At 39.1% G+C, this 15,679-nt stretch overlaps 1 protein-coding gene across 3 annotated transcripts in view; it reads right to left on the bottom strand.

Annotated features, from left to right (window-relative positions):
* Nucleotides 1-566: 566 nt before the first annotated feature.
* The window catches only part of DSEL (dermatan sulfate epimerase like), a 68,078-nt gene continuing 52,965 nt past the window's right edge, over nt 567-15,679 (bottom strand). For 2 of the 3 annotated variants that reach the window (XM_073678967.1, XM_073678968.1), the window contains exons 2-3: nt 8,031-8,268; nt 567-4,988 (exon numbers count right to left, since the gene is read on the bottom strand). In XM_073678967.1, the coding sequence (XP_073535068.1) occupies nt 712-4,332 (3,621 nt within the window). In that variant the 5' untranslated portion in view covers nt 4,333-4,988; nt 8,031-8,268 and the 3' untranslated portion in view covers nt 567-711. The remainder of the gene's footprint in view (nt 4,989-8,030; nt 8,269-15,679) is intronic. The other variant, XM_073678966.1, reaches the window with a different exon arrangement.

Raw genomic sequence — 15,679 nt, 5'->3', positions numbered from 1 at the left:
ATCTGCTGCTGAGAAAACAGTGATTGTGCCAAAATTGCAGAATGCAGACTAGCAAATGACACATCACTGGAATCAAGGTATCAGCCCCTACATTAAGCTGCTCTCAGATTACATAGCAAAAACCTGGGGAAAGATTCCGTTTAAGTATAAAATAAACAATAATGCATACTCCACCAGTTCTGATGTTCATGTGTTCATTGTAGATGTTTTCATTGGCAAACAGTGGTCAACATGGCCTCTCTGACAGTTCAGCCTTTACTCAGCCCCATAATCAGTAAGCAATGATGTATTAGGCAATGTGAGCAATAAGACATTTGAGCTATAATGTCTAGACTTTGTTTCCTACATGCATCAACAAGCTTTTGAAGCCCACATCACTGTCTTGAGTCCTCACTCGCTCTTCCAGGAACACCCAACAAGATTTTGGAGAAGTTCTGACTTTAGCAAACAAATTAAAACCTAGAAAATGACAACTTAAAAAAAATCAATGTTTACAAAGTGATATTTTATAATACTTTGACTATGCAAATAGTTTCTTCAGAGCTTATTAAGGCAATATACAAGAATAAACAATATATTTCTTTATTTTGATTGGCGGTCATATGGAATATTAAGATACAGTATCTAGTGCAAATGATTGCTGACCTGCAGCATATAGGGCTATTATTCTCATAATCATAAGTCATAATAATGATAATATTTGGCTTAGTCTTAGTCTCTAAATTTTGCATATCCAAGTTTATCCATTTGTGCCCAGCATATGTCCTCAATCATTGCAATATCTTCTCTAGCCATATTTAACTTCCATATGTTTATATTTGTAGGTGAAATTTCTCCTTCATGGGGGAGATAAAATAAGTTTGTTAAGCTTGCAAACATTATTTGATTTAAATTTGCAGGAGAAAGAGGAATGCCAAAAAAACTATATATTTTCTGAGTAGTTTCTTCAGGGAAATTTACTATGTCCTCAAATTTAATCAAAAGGTAGCTTTTTGCTCGTAAATCATTATTTATTCTAATCGCTGCCGCAGTATTGGCAAACCATAGATGGGAAAGTTTTGTCAGAGCAAGTGATTTAGGATTAGTAAGCTCTTCTTTTAAGGAGTCAAATTCAGGAGCATAGCCGGCAATTGACCTACATTTTTCCTTTTCTTCATCTTTGTACATGGATGTCAAACGCTGGTCAACATTCTTCAAGGAGAACACACTTGGACTGCTTTTATACAACATTGAGTAAATCCAAGCACGAGGGTCTCGTACAATAAATAATGCCCTTAGCTGAGGTCCGATAAGTTTTTCGATGAATGGAAGCTTTAAAGTCCAGCTACCGCTGCTTAAGCCAAGCACTGGCTGGGCTTTGGGAAACAATGCTAGGTGTTTGCGAAGTTGTCTAACGTAGTCAGCATCTCTGTCATAATATCCTTTGTATCTAGTTCTTTGCTCAGAGAATGGGTCTCTTCTCTTATATCGTCTTTTTTTATCCCTGTTAATTGTTAAATGGTGAAATAGCCTAGGCTTTATGGGTTCTTGTAAATCAATATTCTGTAAATGAAGTTTTGTGTTCTGAAGCAATGATTGAAGCCAACCTTGAATAAGTTTAAAATGTCCATGAGCCACATCAGATATAGTCCATTCACATGGATCCACAAATGAATCAATTCTGTATTCTCCATCTGGAATTTCAATGTAAGCCATAGGAACCTTAATATACACAAAATCTGAACTGTTGAAAAAGAGTTGCCTTAAAATGTCGGCTCCCGAACCTGGTAGAGATGTAATTACTACAATAGGCAGGTCAGACTGAATGTCACTTTTCTTAATATCATCTGTATCTTCTCCCTCACTACTCCACTTTGAACAAACAGGTTGAGTACATGCTGTCCACACATCTAATAACTCAAAAACCCATAGTGTTATGATCAATACTAGAATCCAACGCATCAATTTACCAAAAGGAACATAGAATCTCCAATGAAATGCTAAAATTCCCAAGCTTGCACACAATATTAAACCTATAACCAAATTGACTTTGAGGCCAAAGTGAAATACATTAATACTAATTAATTTAGTTGCTTTCTTAATATGTTCAATGCTTAAGCCAAATCTTACTATTTTGTTCAGATCTTCTAACTTCGCGTATCCCCCAAACCCAAGAAAACTGAATCTGACCTCTAGATCATTATAGGCTGTTACTATAGACACTATATTTTCTGTATTATTAACTTTAACAGATATTTTAACACCATGGTTGTTATTGTCTAAAAATTTCAGATCTGACACATTAACATAAGGTCCATTAAATACATAAGCAATCCTGGATATTTTTTGGTTTAATGGAAAGGTAACATTTACAAATTGTGTCCAGCGCTTTTTGAATTCTGCTGTCTGCTCAGCTTCCTGAATCCTGCCTGAGGGACTATTACCATTTTGATCTATCCAGATCATTTTGTAATGTGCATCCCATATATCCATCATAGCACCATTAAATTTATTAAGAAACCTAAATGGAACATACTTAAAATCGATATCTAGATTATGAAAAAAGGCACTAACTAGAGAGAGTGGAGAATCTTCATACTTTTCAATATGATCGACTACAAGTAGTGTCTGCTGATTTATAAGCAGCAAACAACGGTATACACTTTTTAGCTTCATGGAAGACGAGTAGGCAGACACTGCTTCGCCACTTACAAACACTGTCTCCCCTTGCTGACTTGCTGAGATAACCTCACCAGCTGCATCTCCAGATTCATTTGTTGTCCATTTTAGCCACTGTGAGCATTCACCAAGTTGACCTTCCCATGGTTTATTGCACTGACTTGTAGGGGAAGGCGCAAAAACTAAAATATTATTTAAATGACTTAGTTTTGGTCCATACAGAGCCTCTGAAACAAAAACCTGTCCATTAGGAGCAAATGTGAAAGAATTTTGATCAGGATGTTCATGACCAGGATTGAAACTTCTCCACCCATCTATCCAGGAATATGGCTGAAAATGAACAATATCATAGACTGCTCGGCCACCAAGTTTTCCAGACTTGAATGAAAGAAATGTATTAGTTTGAGTATTGGGCAAACCAGCACCATACGTTACAACTCCCCAATTAGGAAAAATGTACATTTTTGGTGAGCCATAATCAACTGGGGGATGAGAGGTAAGTTCAGGATTATACCACAAATATTCCGTGTGAAGTGTGCTCCATCTCTGAGCTGTGGATGGTACCATTGGCCCATCTTTTGGTCTGTGTTTTCGGATTTGACTAGCCAACCAGTTCCCAGCTCCATTCTTCAAAATGAAAGTATCCAAAAACACCAATTGGCTTTCTGGTCCATAAAACCAATTGTAATTAGAATCTGCTATTCCGACAGTTCTCTGATAACCTGGCAACAAAGTAGAAAAGTAAAACCAGAAGTGCATTCTCAACCAGTTGTTGTCATAATGATTCATACCAAAATGGCGTTTTGCTAAAAAAACATATTGTGTAATTGATTTTGCTGTATAACTACCATAAGCAACTCCTTCATCAAGCGATCCATCAACAACGTGATTCAGGAGAAACATTGTTTTTTCCATCACATCAACGACAGTTTGTTTCCACAAATTAGCTTGTTTTAATTTGTGCTCTTCCACTACCAGTGCTCCTGTAAGCAGTGCAAGCATATTAGTGGTTTGGTGGTTGTGGAGGAATTGTTTTCCCCATGCACGTACTTTGGAACATTCATACAATTCATTACTAACAGTCTCAATTTTCTCCAAATACCTTTGTCTTCTATCACTGTCAAGAAACCGGTATAAAAAGTCAAAAGCTGTGGCGAAACCTGACAAAGAATGTGCAAGGGGCACCTCATCACCAGGTGCATTTTGAACCAGCCAGTCTTTGTAATTGACCATTCTGTCCATATATTCCACTGCAAAATTGAATGCAGTTTTATCATCTGGAAACAGCACACAGTATAAAGCCAATGGTGGCAAATTATTCCCATAAATCTCATTCCATTTAGCTGCAAAGTCAGCATGCTTTAGAGGAGGCAAGAAGTAAGATGGATTAGCCAGCATCTTGTTAGCTGCATTTCTAATCGCTCTAAATAGGTGTAGATGAGTGGTGTGGGACTTTTGTCTCAGTCCTGGAACATCTGCACCATCAAAATATAATCTTGGATGTGTAAGAATGTTTTTCTGCTTGAAACTAGCGGTAACCTGAAATAATCTATTGTACGGAGTGATATCTGCTTTCAGAGCCATCCAATCATCAGTAAAATTTCTGCAACAGACGGGTGACAGAAAAATAAGAATAATTGAGAAAATGGAGTGTCCTATAACATTTAAAGCCATGTTCCATTTGGCTATAAATCAATTACACAAGTCTTATTATTTTCTTCTGCTGTTTTAGATAACCTTTGGACTCTTTGGATATTTGCTTTTAAAGTAGATTAGTAAATTCATATCAGAGACGTTTTCACATTTAGGATATATTGATTACAAATTGCAATATCCATTTGATGGCTTTTCTTTGAGAGTAATGAGTATGTTTGCAAAACTGGAATACGATAAGACATATACATTATGCAAGTTATAGTTTTTAGACTGTCTGTGATTGCTATGGATACTTTGCTATACGCCTGAACAGTACAATGGTAACATACTGGGTCTTTGTGAAGTTTATACATATTTGCTCACTTAAATAACTATTGAGCACAACAGCCACTTTACTTGGTGTTTTATGAGTCATGTCTTGAGTGACTGCCAAAAAGCATATGTGAAAAGGGTTTTGTGCTATTAATTCATTTTCCTGTTTTCAGCAATTAAAAAGACTAACACGATGAAGAAAAGCTTTCATTTTGCCTTGTCATATTAGTCAAATATTGTTCTTCTTTGCTGTTTTTCTTTTGTTTCTTTTGCTGCAGAAGTAGAGATAATCTGGGAAATTCAACATCTGCCTTTTCAGTTATTTCAACTTCCTATCTTCAGCTGTGTAAGGCTTGAATACCCTAAGGAAAGAAACAAAATCTCATGAAATAATGCCAAAAATTTGCAAATGTGCATACTTTAAAAGAAAAATATTTTCACTTTAGTTCAATAGATTTCATAATTCATTAATGTCCATACAAAATATACATGTATGTCAATTTCTACTAAATCATTTATTTTTTACTTTTTGTAGAAAAAAAACATTCATTAAAGGGAATCTATCAGAAGTACCAGCCCTCCTAAGCTAACACAGTACAGCAGAGGTGAAGTTTGTTTCATTACAAATACATTTGCAGCAACAGTTTCATTAAAGAGCGTCAGCTTCCATCTCACAAGCAGTCAGTGTTGGGGAAGACAACTGCAAATATGCTTGTTGTGTTTGCAATGAGACAATGTTTAACTCTGCTCTACTGTGTTAGTTATATACCGGCACGGCTCTGCCGCAAAGTTGCCAGCACTAAGAGAGGACAAGTGCAATTGCAAATGTTTGCAATGAGCCAACCTTCACTTCTGCTGTGCTGTGTTAACTTTGCTGTACTAGATTAGTTCTGTTCTCATTGCAGAGTTGTGTATGATTATGAGAGCAGAGTGTCAGTTATTACTTGGTCCACACTGGTAACACCACTTTTATTTTAAACAATTTCAGGAGGCATATTTTCAGAGAGATCTGTATCTGGCCCATAGTCCTGTAACATCTCATGGATTTCTCTGGCATAAGATATCAGATTGCAGATATCAAGGTATCACTTTATTCAAATTTCTATCTATGCCCGTATAGCAGGGTTGATCCTACTGATACGACTCCCTTTAAAAGTAAGTTGAATGTCATAAACAGTTGTGAAATTTGATTTGGTAATATACAGTATCAAAACAAATAATTTGGTTGAGTAAAGAAAGAGACAGAAAGATAAGAAGGAATGAGAAAGCAGGAGGTAGGCTTCCGTATAGTAAAGTAATTTTGTGCGATTAGATTTCTTTTAATAACAATCTTGTTGTTTAGGAGGGATTTATATAATGGTTATACTGAAGTGATATGTGAATGAAAAGTGCAGGTACAAATATGGAAATGTGGGCAAACATTTTGACTATAAGATGTTACGGGAGCACTTTTAGTGGTCACCCGGCAGCTCTATAAAGGGCAACTATGGACATGCTTTGCATTGGCTTTGGCTACTTTGAACTATCAGGTGCTAGGGACGCTCTGGACTTCACCCTTTAACCCCTGTAAAGAGATGTTAACAGACAAAGGGACTGTGGGCTAAGTCCTCGGAGTAGCTGCTGGTTGGTGGAGAAGGATGTCAGTAAGAATGGTCAGGTAGCTGGGACAGAACCAGGAGGTATGGGTAGTAACAAAATCATCAGACAGGAAAGTGGTAAGAAAATGATCAGAGATCAGAATCAGGAATATCCAATGAAAACAAAGAAGCTAAGAGACACAAAAATTTACCAGAGCTAATCAAACTGTAACTAACAGTAGATTTCAGTATTTCAGTAGTTTAAATAGATTGCAGCTCTGCCTTAACTTCTGATCTCCAAGCCTAAATGGTACTATAAGTACTATAGTACAATGTAGAAGAATTATTTTCCCACGTTGCCCGCAACTTTTGCGGTGCCACCAGGAAACAGAAGCAGAGACAGGGAGGATAAGCACTGATATAGATGTCACACAAGGTACTGATCTTTTTAACTGAAATTTCAGAACTTTTCCAGGGTGCCCATGTTTTAAGGCATTTGAAATGTGCATGTGAAGCCCAAAGAGCTCATTTTTTAATATATGAAGGTGATTGCATTTATTGATCCACTTGGTCATCAGCTTGATACCAGTAAAGGGGAATTCAATATCTTGTAGCTGCAAGCATAAATATATAGCAGCTTGCGCATGCCTTAAGACAGCAAGATATCTATAATTAGGTCAACTAAATATATTTTAAGGGTTAAAGGAACTCACTTATGACATACTCAACAAAGTGTTCAGCGTATATCTGGCAACTGCTGGAGTACATTTCAACTAATCACTTGTGGTGCCTCAATCATCTAAATAGGTCATCAATTGATTTTTCTCAGGCAGGATGTTGAGTCAGGCCAGCTAATCAAAGGAGGAGCTGTGGATGCTCACAGATAGGAGGTGGCTTGTAAGGCTCTTATTCAGAAGCCAAGGATTACCTGGCCAATTAATCTGGGTCCTGCAAATTTATTTTATCATTTCTACCAGTGGACACTGGATCTTATTCAGGGCAATGTGTGAATAGAGAAAAATTTTGCCCAAAAATCTATTGATGAATTAAAGATTGCCTTCTAAATACCTTCCCAAACTGTCTAAACCTCATGTAAAATCACTGAACTTAGTGTTATTTATATATACACTCGTGTGTGTATCCTTATCTGAATTTCTGATCATGCTAATCATTTAAAATGTAATTTGAACTGAAGAAAACTATATTTCATACATTTAATATATTTTTATGTTATTATTATACAAAAGTAAATAGCACCTCATTTGCATTACATAATTGGTGAAAAACAGCATATATGTTTCTGTTTGAAACCATTTATTTTTTTCTAAATTACTGCTATCTTGTAAAGTCTTTCATTTGTATAAAATTAGCCAGGGGGTTGGTAATATCCATATACAGTACTGGGCCAAATGTCTTAAATTCTGCACTAAGTCTTTCATAAATAAAACAACCATAAAATGTTCTGCCAAACTTTGCTTGGCAAGATATATCATTACTCTCTAGATGCATGAATATTTCTCTTTTTTTATGAGTTTTAGTAATTACTTTACCAAATGATGGACTCGCACAAATTCATTATCTGATATATTTGGCTGTATAAAATCATGCCATAATAGTCCATGATTTGTTTCATGAACTATATTAATGAGAAAAATGCATGGTTTTAAATATTTAAAGGGCAAAAGCAAAATGCAATGCTATCAAAATTAAATCTAAATAATCATTTCTTCAGGATATTCTTTTGGCTAAAGATGCATTTGTAGAAGACTTAAAGGTATTGGCAAAACAAATACTGGACACATTAAAACGTCTTAGTTTAATACTTACAAGAAATCCTATTAAAGGGTTTGTCCAGTCTTCAGCTAAAGGTTTGCAGTAAGTATATGTGGCTGCAGCACTGCACACTGTCAGGATTGTCCAATGTCGCCAGTGAGAGTCACACTAGATGTGCTCTGCCTATCTCAGTTCACTTGTATTGAGCACATACTTGAAGTTACATGACCGCCTCCTCTTTCTGGTTGCATTATGACAGCTTGTGGTGCGAGCACTGTAAGGATTCAGAAGTCTGCAATCGCATAGAGCAGAAGACCAGACAACCACTTTAATGTGAGTTGAAAGCAAAGGAAATGCAAACATTTGCATTTTACATCAGAAATATTATACTCGTTTGTATTTTCATAAGTGGAGATGAGTAGAGTTAGCACTGCAAGAAACTTTATTTAAAGGGAATCTGTCAGCAGGATTTCACACACAAAACTATATGTGCATGTAGGACTTTCAAACGCAAGTTCACCAATACCTTTCCAAGGACAATCAGTTCTTCCCTTACTGAGAAATCAGCATTTTCATTGATATGCAAATGAGGCTGAAGTACTTTGGTAGATCCGAAGCCTCTGTAACTCCGGCTCTATTCCTCACCCAGTGCCACTTCGTCATGCTTGACTGATGGCTCCTTTGTCTGAAGTCACACACCACAGAGGTTATCAGTCCAGCAGAAGGAGGCAGAGCTGGGTGGGGAATAATTTGGATGGACATAGACTTTAGATTTACCATAGACCTTCAGCCTCCTATACATATCAATTCAACAGCTGATTTTTCAGTAACGGGCGAATGAACTGGCAATGTAATGGTATTGCTGGACTTGTTTTTGTATGAACACATACAAATAGCTTGGGGACTGAAATCCTGCTCACAAATTCCCTTTAAGTAGAAAAGATGTTACGCTAACTACACACATATACATTCTTGAACAAAAGTCATAAGCTATCAATATCCTAAATACAGTTGAAACCAGAAATTTACATACACTATATAAAAAGACACAGATGCATGTTTTTCTCAATATCTGACATGAAATCAGAATAAACTTTTCCCGTATTAGGTCAATTAGAATCGCCATAATTTTTAATATTTGGCAAATGCCAGAATAATGAGAGAGAGAGAATGTTTTAAGGCATTTTTATTACTTACTGCAAAGTCAAAAGTTTACATACACTTAAGGTACAGTCACACTAAGCGACGCTACAGCGATCCCGACAACGATACGACCTGGCAGGGATCATTGCTGCGTCGCTGTGTGGTCGCTGGTGAGATGTCAAATAGTCAGATCCTCCCAACGACGCAGCAATGATACGGCGATCCGTAGCGACCTGTATAACGATGCACGCCTATGTGTTTCAGTTCGGAGTCGCCAACAAGGTCGTTGGTAAGGTGTCAAACACACCGATGCATGCAATCCAGCGGGACCTCAATGATCAAAAAAAGGTCCAGGCCATTCCGACACAACCAGCGATCTCACAGCAGGTGCCTCGTCGCTGCTATGTGTCAAACGTAGCGAGATCGCTGCTGAGGTCGCTGTTGTGTCACAAAACTTGTGACTCAGCAGCGATCTCGCTAGCGATTTCGCTTAGTGTGACGAGGGCTTTAGAGTACTATGCCTTTAAACAATTCTGGACTGCCCATATGATGATGTCATGTGTTTGGAAGCGTTTTTTTGTCAACATCTGAGTTAATTAGATACACACTTGTGGATGTTTTTGAATGTACACCTGAAACACACTGCTTCTTTGTGTAGCATCATACGAAAGTCTAAAGATATCAGGAAGAGAATTGTGGACTTGCACAAGTCTGGCTCATCCTTGGGTAAAAATTTCAAGATACCTGAATGTTCCTCGTTCATCTTTGCAAACAATTATACGCAAGTATAAAAATGATGGAAATATCCAGTCAACATACCGCTCAGGAAGAAGACAGGTTCTGTGTCCCAGAGATGAACATGCTATGGTCCGACATGTACATATCAACCCAAGGACAAAAGCAAACGACCTTGTGAAGATGATGGCGGAAGCTGGTAAGATTGTGTCAATATCCACAGTGAAACGAGTACTGTATTAACATTGGCTGAAAGGTCACTCTGCCAGGAAGAAGCCATTACTCCAAAAGAAACATAAAGCCAAATTAATGTTTGCAAATGCACACTGGAATAAAGACCTTAATTTTTGGAGACATGTCCTGTGGTCTGATGAAACTAAAATTGAACTTTTTGGGTATAATGACCATCGTTACATTTGGAGGAAAAAGGGAGAAGCTTGGAAGCCTAAGAACACCATCCCAACTGTGAAACACAGGGGTGGCAGCATCATGTTGTGGGGTTGTTTTGCTGCAGGAGAGACTGATGCACTTCACAAAATAGATGGCATCATGAGAAAAGAAGATTATGTGGCAATACTGAAGCAACATCTCAAAACATCAGCCAGGAAGTTACAGCTTGGGCAGAAATGGGTCTTCCAAATGGAAAATGACCTGAAGCATACTGCCAAAATGGTACCAAAGTGGCTTAAGGATAACAAAGTCAATGTTTTGGAGTGGTCATCACAAAGCCCTGATCTCAATCCTGTTGAAAATTTATGGGCAATGCTGAAAAAGCAGGTGCGAGCAAGGAGACCTACAAACCTGGATCAGTTACACCAGTTTTGTCAGGAGGAATGGGCCCAACTCCGACCAACTATTGTGAGAAGCTTGTGGAAGGAGATCCCAAAAGTTTGACCAAAGTCATTCAGTTTAAGGGCAATGGTACCAAACACTAATGAATGCTGTCCCTTTTCCCACAGTAATATTCCACATTAACAGAACGTAATGTTAAATGACTAGTGAATAAAGTGACTGGTGATTAAAATATCAACTCAGTGTATGCACAAGAAATATGTTTTATAAATATATTAATCTAATCTACATTTAAAAAACATGCATAACCCAATTTATGACAGCCTGAAAAGGGTAGATTTCTTTCTTTTTCCAGGCTCAAAAAATAGGTCGTTATGTAAGTCATTATATTAATAAGATGGAGAAAATTAATTTCACTGTTTAAAGTAACTTTAATCAGAGGATTTAAAAATATAGATAACTTTTGGTAAAATATGGGGTGAAAATGTTTGTTATAATAGGGACAAACCACACATTTGGGCGCATATGCTCAAGAGCTATACGTCTGACTGTAGCCACAGTTAAAATGGATGCCAAGGCCATTGAGGCATATAGGGACCCATTGTAATAAAACATAGCATTTTGTGATGGCATTCTATATTGTGCTGTGCTTTCTTACACAGCTAAAAATGTATCTTTTCCCTGCAAGAATCATCCCCCTTTTCAATTCCTGACCTAGCGCTCCACTTTTCTACCATGCCTGGGTCTTTGCAGAAATGTAGAATTGAAGTTCTAATGATGGCTCATGCAAGGAAAATAGACTTCCTGTTTCTACATATAACTTAGAAGGATTCAACTGGTGTGTTTTTAATCATATGATGTCATAGACCTCATGGGAAAGAAGAATTAGCTGATGATTGCAATAAATTAAGATGAGTCAAAGAGGGATTATAGAAATGTTATAGAAATGTTAAAGTATACAACAGGAAAAGCTCCAGGCCTATACTTTGGACTTAGTATGCAGATATGCATTTAGTCTAATGTCTTTTTTTAATGGAACTGTCTGAGTTTTGTTCTATATGACCATTGTATTCCATGGTAGCTGGGTGCTGCTAAAGAAAAATATTCTGGTTTCCAAGCGGCTACAGCCAGGAAGAAGGGAGTAGAGGAGAGCAAAACTCATGAAGATGGAGAGATAAATCACTGGTGACTGGCAAATGCCCTAAACGCTAACTCAAGGAAAAATTCTGTAGTAAAAAGTAAAAATGTATTCTCTCCAAGTGAATATGCATGCTTTTATAACACCAGATAGAAAAGTTATACTACAATAACACTGAGAGGTGACAGTTCGTTGGCCAACCAAGGAGTACAGGCGAGAGATCCACAAATGAAATCCAGCAGAGGCAGGGGAACACTGTCAAAGTTCTGGGACAGTTTTCTCAGACCCTCCCATCGCACAGGCCCTGAGGCACAGGGTACTCTCATAAAGAGTGCAAAGTTTCGGAAGATGGTGAGGGAGTACGTTGCCGACCGTACCAACGTCCTCCGTGATTCCTCTGTGCCTTATAATTATTGGATATCCAAGCAGGACACGTGGCATGAACTGGCTCTCTATGCCTTGGAGGTCCTGGCCTGCCCTGCTGCTGTCATTTTGTCAGAGCGGGTTTTTAGTGCCGCCGGTGGAATTATTACCGATAGGCGCATTCGCCTGTCAACTGAAAATGCTGACAGGCTGACTTTTATAAAAATGAACAAAGGCTGGATTGGGACAGACTTCTCTATACCACCAAATGATAGCAGCATAACATAAACTCAAATACAGTGTCTTTTTTGGTAGAGGTCTAACTCTATTCCCATGCACCTCTGTCTTCACACCCAGACATGGGTATACGCTTCCTGATTTTGTCTATTTGCTCTTGTCCTCCTCCTTCTCCGCATCCTCATCCTGCACCACCATATCACCACCATATGTACCATATCAACATATCTACGTCTCTTGCAAAGGACATTGGAGTTCCTCCAAATTTTTGGCAGCCGTTACTTCACTTCATAGGCAAACAGTATGGGAGACCCACTTCCTAATAATGGGAACATTGTTTTTAGGAGGCTCTCTGACATCTACGACTCCTGCAAGGGGCATTGGAGTTCCTTCAAATTTTTGGCAGACGTTGCTTCACTGCGTAGGCAAACACTATGGGATACCCACTTCCAAATAATGGTAGCATTGATTTTAGGAGGCTCTCTGACCTCTACGTCTCTTGCAAGGGGCATAGGAGTGCCTCCAAATTTTTGTATAAACAGTTATACTACAATTACACTTGGAAAATATTTAAATATTTTCTAAGGCTCGGGCTCCGTATTAAATTTTGGTCATGCATTGGAGTAACGCTTGATATTACTGTGTCCACCACCCAACGTCGATATTTACCTTATTTTTCGGACTATAAGACGCATTTTTTTCCTCCAAAATTTTGGAGGAAAATAGGGGGTGCATCTTGTAGTCCGAATGTTGGGGGGTGTGTATATATATATGTGGGGTGTGGGGGGAGCGGTAGCGGTGGAGGAGTGGGGCATATGAGGCAGCAGCCGCCTTCTGCAGCCTACACTGTCCCCGCTGCTAAAGAAAATGAATATTCACTGCTCCCCATGCCCATAGGGCGTGGGGAGCACTGAATATTCATGCTCCTTAATAGCAGCACAGTGTAGCGCTGCGGCTACTGCTGCTGCCGGAATCGCCTGTGCCCGCTGTTAAAAGGCATGAATATTCAACCTCTCTCCACGCCCATGGGTGTGGGGAGGGAGCAAATAATCATGCCCTTTAATAAGCGGGCACACGAGATAGCCCGGCAGCAGCAGGAGCCACACTGCGGCTACACTGTGTGCCAGCTAGGAATGAGCATGAAGTCACTGCACACAGTCTCGGCATGGGGAGCAGTGACTTCCGGCAGCTGATCTCTCCTTGTGAGCCACGCGGCTCACATGTAGAGATCAGTGCAGGCAGACCAGACGCAGCGCTGGAGGAGAGAAGAAAGGTGAGTAGGAGTGTTTATTTTTTTTTATGTACAGCATGATGGGGATTAGGGGGACCATACATACTAGGATAAGGATGAGGGGGCCATACATACCGGGGTAAGGATGAGGGGGCCATACATGCCAGGGTAATGCAGATGGGGGGCATAAATAACAGGATAAAGATGAGGGGCCATGCATCCAAGGATAGGGATTAGGAGTGCCATGCATACCAGGATAGGGATTAGGGGTGCCATGCATACCAGGACAGGGATGAGGGGTGCCATGCATACCAGGACAGGGATGAGGGGTGCCATGCATACCAGGACAGGGATGAGGGGTGCCATGCATATCAGGATAGGGATGAGGGGTGTCATGCATACCAGGATGGGAATTGCTGTGCCATGCATACCAGGATAGGGATTAGGGGTGCCATGCATACCAGGACAGGGATGAGGGGTGCCATGCACACCAGGACAGGGATGAGGGGTGCCATGCATATCAGGATAGGGATGAGGGGTGCCATGCATACCAGGATGGGGATTGCTGTGCCATGCATACCAAGATAAGGATTAGGGGTGCCATGCATACCAGGATAGAGATTAGGGGTGTCATGCATACCAGGATAGGGGTGAGGGGTGCCATGCATACCAGGACAGGGATGAGGGGTGCCATGCATACCAGGACAGGGGTGAGGGGTTCCATGCATACCAGGACAGGGGTGAGGAGTGCCATGCATACCAGGACAGGGATGAGGGGTACCATGCATACCAGGATAAGGATGAGGGGTGCCATGCATACCAGGATGGAGGGATTCCATGCGTACCAGGATGGAGGGATGCCAGGCATACCAGGATGGGGATGGGGAACACGTATAAAAGGAAGGGGGGGCATATATACCAGGATGGGGGATATTGTCAGAATTGGGGGATATTACCCCTATACCAGTGTCAGCAGAAGACCCCCTCCCCCTTAAAAATGCATCATGAACACATTTTTTGCTTACATTTTTTTTTTTATTTTCCTCCTCTAAAACCTAGGTGTGTCTTATGGTCCGGTGCGTCTTATAGTCCGATAAATATGGTATATACAATACACAAATTTACACAAAGCTCAGTTATTGTTATTGTCTTTACCTTTTGATTTCAGTTGAAAAACATTTTTATATTTAAAAGCAAATATAGAGGAGGCACATACAGCTCCTTATGTATGATTTTAAAAAGAAACAGATGAGTTTATGTATGTATCTATCATTATTTATATCTCACCAAAATATCATGAAGATATACAGTATGCACACATTGTGACCATCTGTTCTCTAATGATTTTTTTCTATTGTGTTGCTCTGTAACTGTATAGAATCCGATAGGTGAAGAATAATTGTATATTCTGCCTTTTTAGAAATTACATGGCAAAGGAATTTAATGTATACAGTAAATGGAAAATGGATTCCATCTTGTACTTCAATTAAGAGCATGCTAATGAAAATCAAATTAACAACAACTGTTGTGATGACTAATGTGTGCACCAGGGAGAGCAAAAATGCTCAGTAAATTGTCTCACGATCACAGACCAGATCCATGGATGCTAAAAATCAACTGTTTTTGAAACGTTACTTAATGATTAAAAAATAATTACACACATATTCAGTTCTGAATTAGATATGCAAACTATCTGAAAAAATAAACATAACCTAGAATAAAAACATGGGAGGCAATTAAGCAAAGATTTTATTCCAGAAAATTGGCATGAAAGCTTTAAAAAGTAAAAAAAAAATTGCACAATGAGGAATTGCAAAAAAATTATGACTTTTGGTGTTTTCATTCCAGTTTCAATCTCTTTCTCATCCGTTCAGTCAAGTACAACTTTCAGTCATCCTATCGATCATCGTTCGCCAGGCAGTTCTATCCCATGTTGCTTCTTTCAGTTCATCAATGGTCATTTCCATCTGGGTGTGACCACATATGCCAGTCAAATTTATTAAAACTGCTGACTTTTGTATGCCAGAAATGCTGCTCCAGTCATTAACTGGAGTAGCATTTCTG

Source organism: Phyllobates terribilis, unplaced genomic scaffold, assembly GCF_046119375.1.
Source record: "Phyllobates terribilis strain yellow unplaced genomic scaffold, ASM4611937v1 Scaffold_4__5_contigs__length_816908805, whole genome shotgun sequence".
NCBI classification, from domain to species: domain Eukaryota; kingdom Metazoa; phylum Chordata; class Amphibia; order Anura; family Dendrobatidae; genus Phyllobates; species Phyllobates terribilis.
Note: the sequence above shows the minus strand (reverse complement) of the source record. Positions and strands in the feature narration are given on the sequence as shown.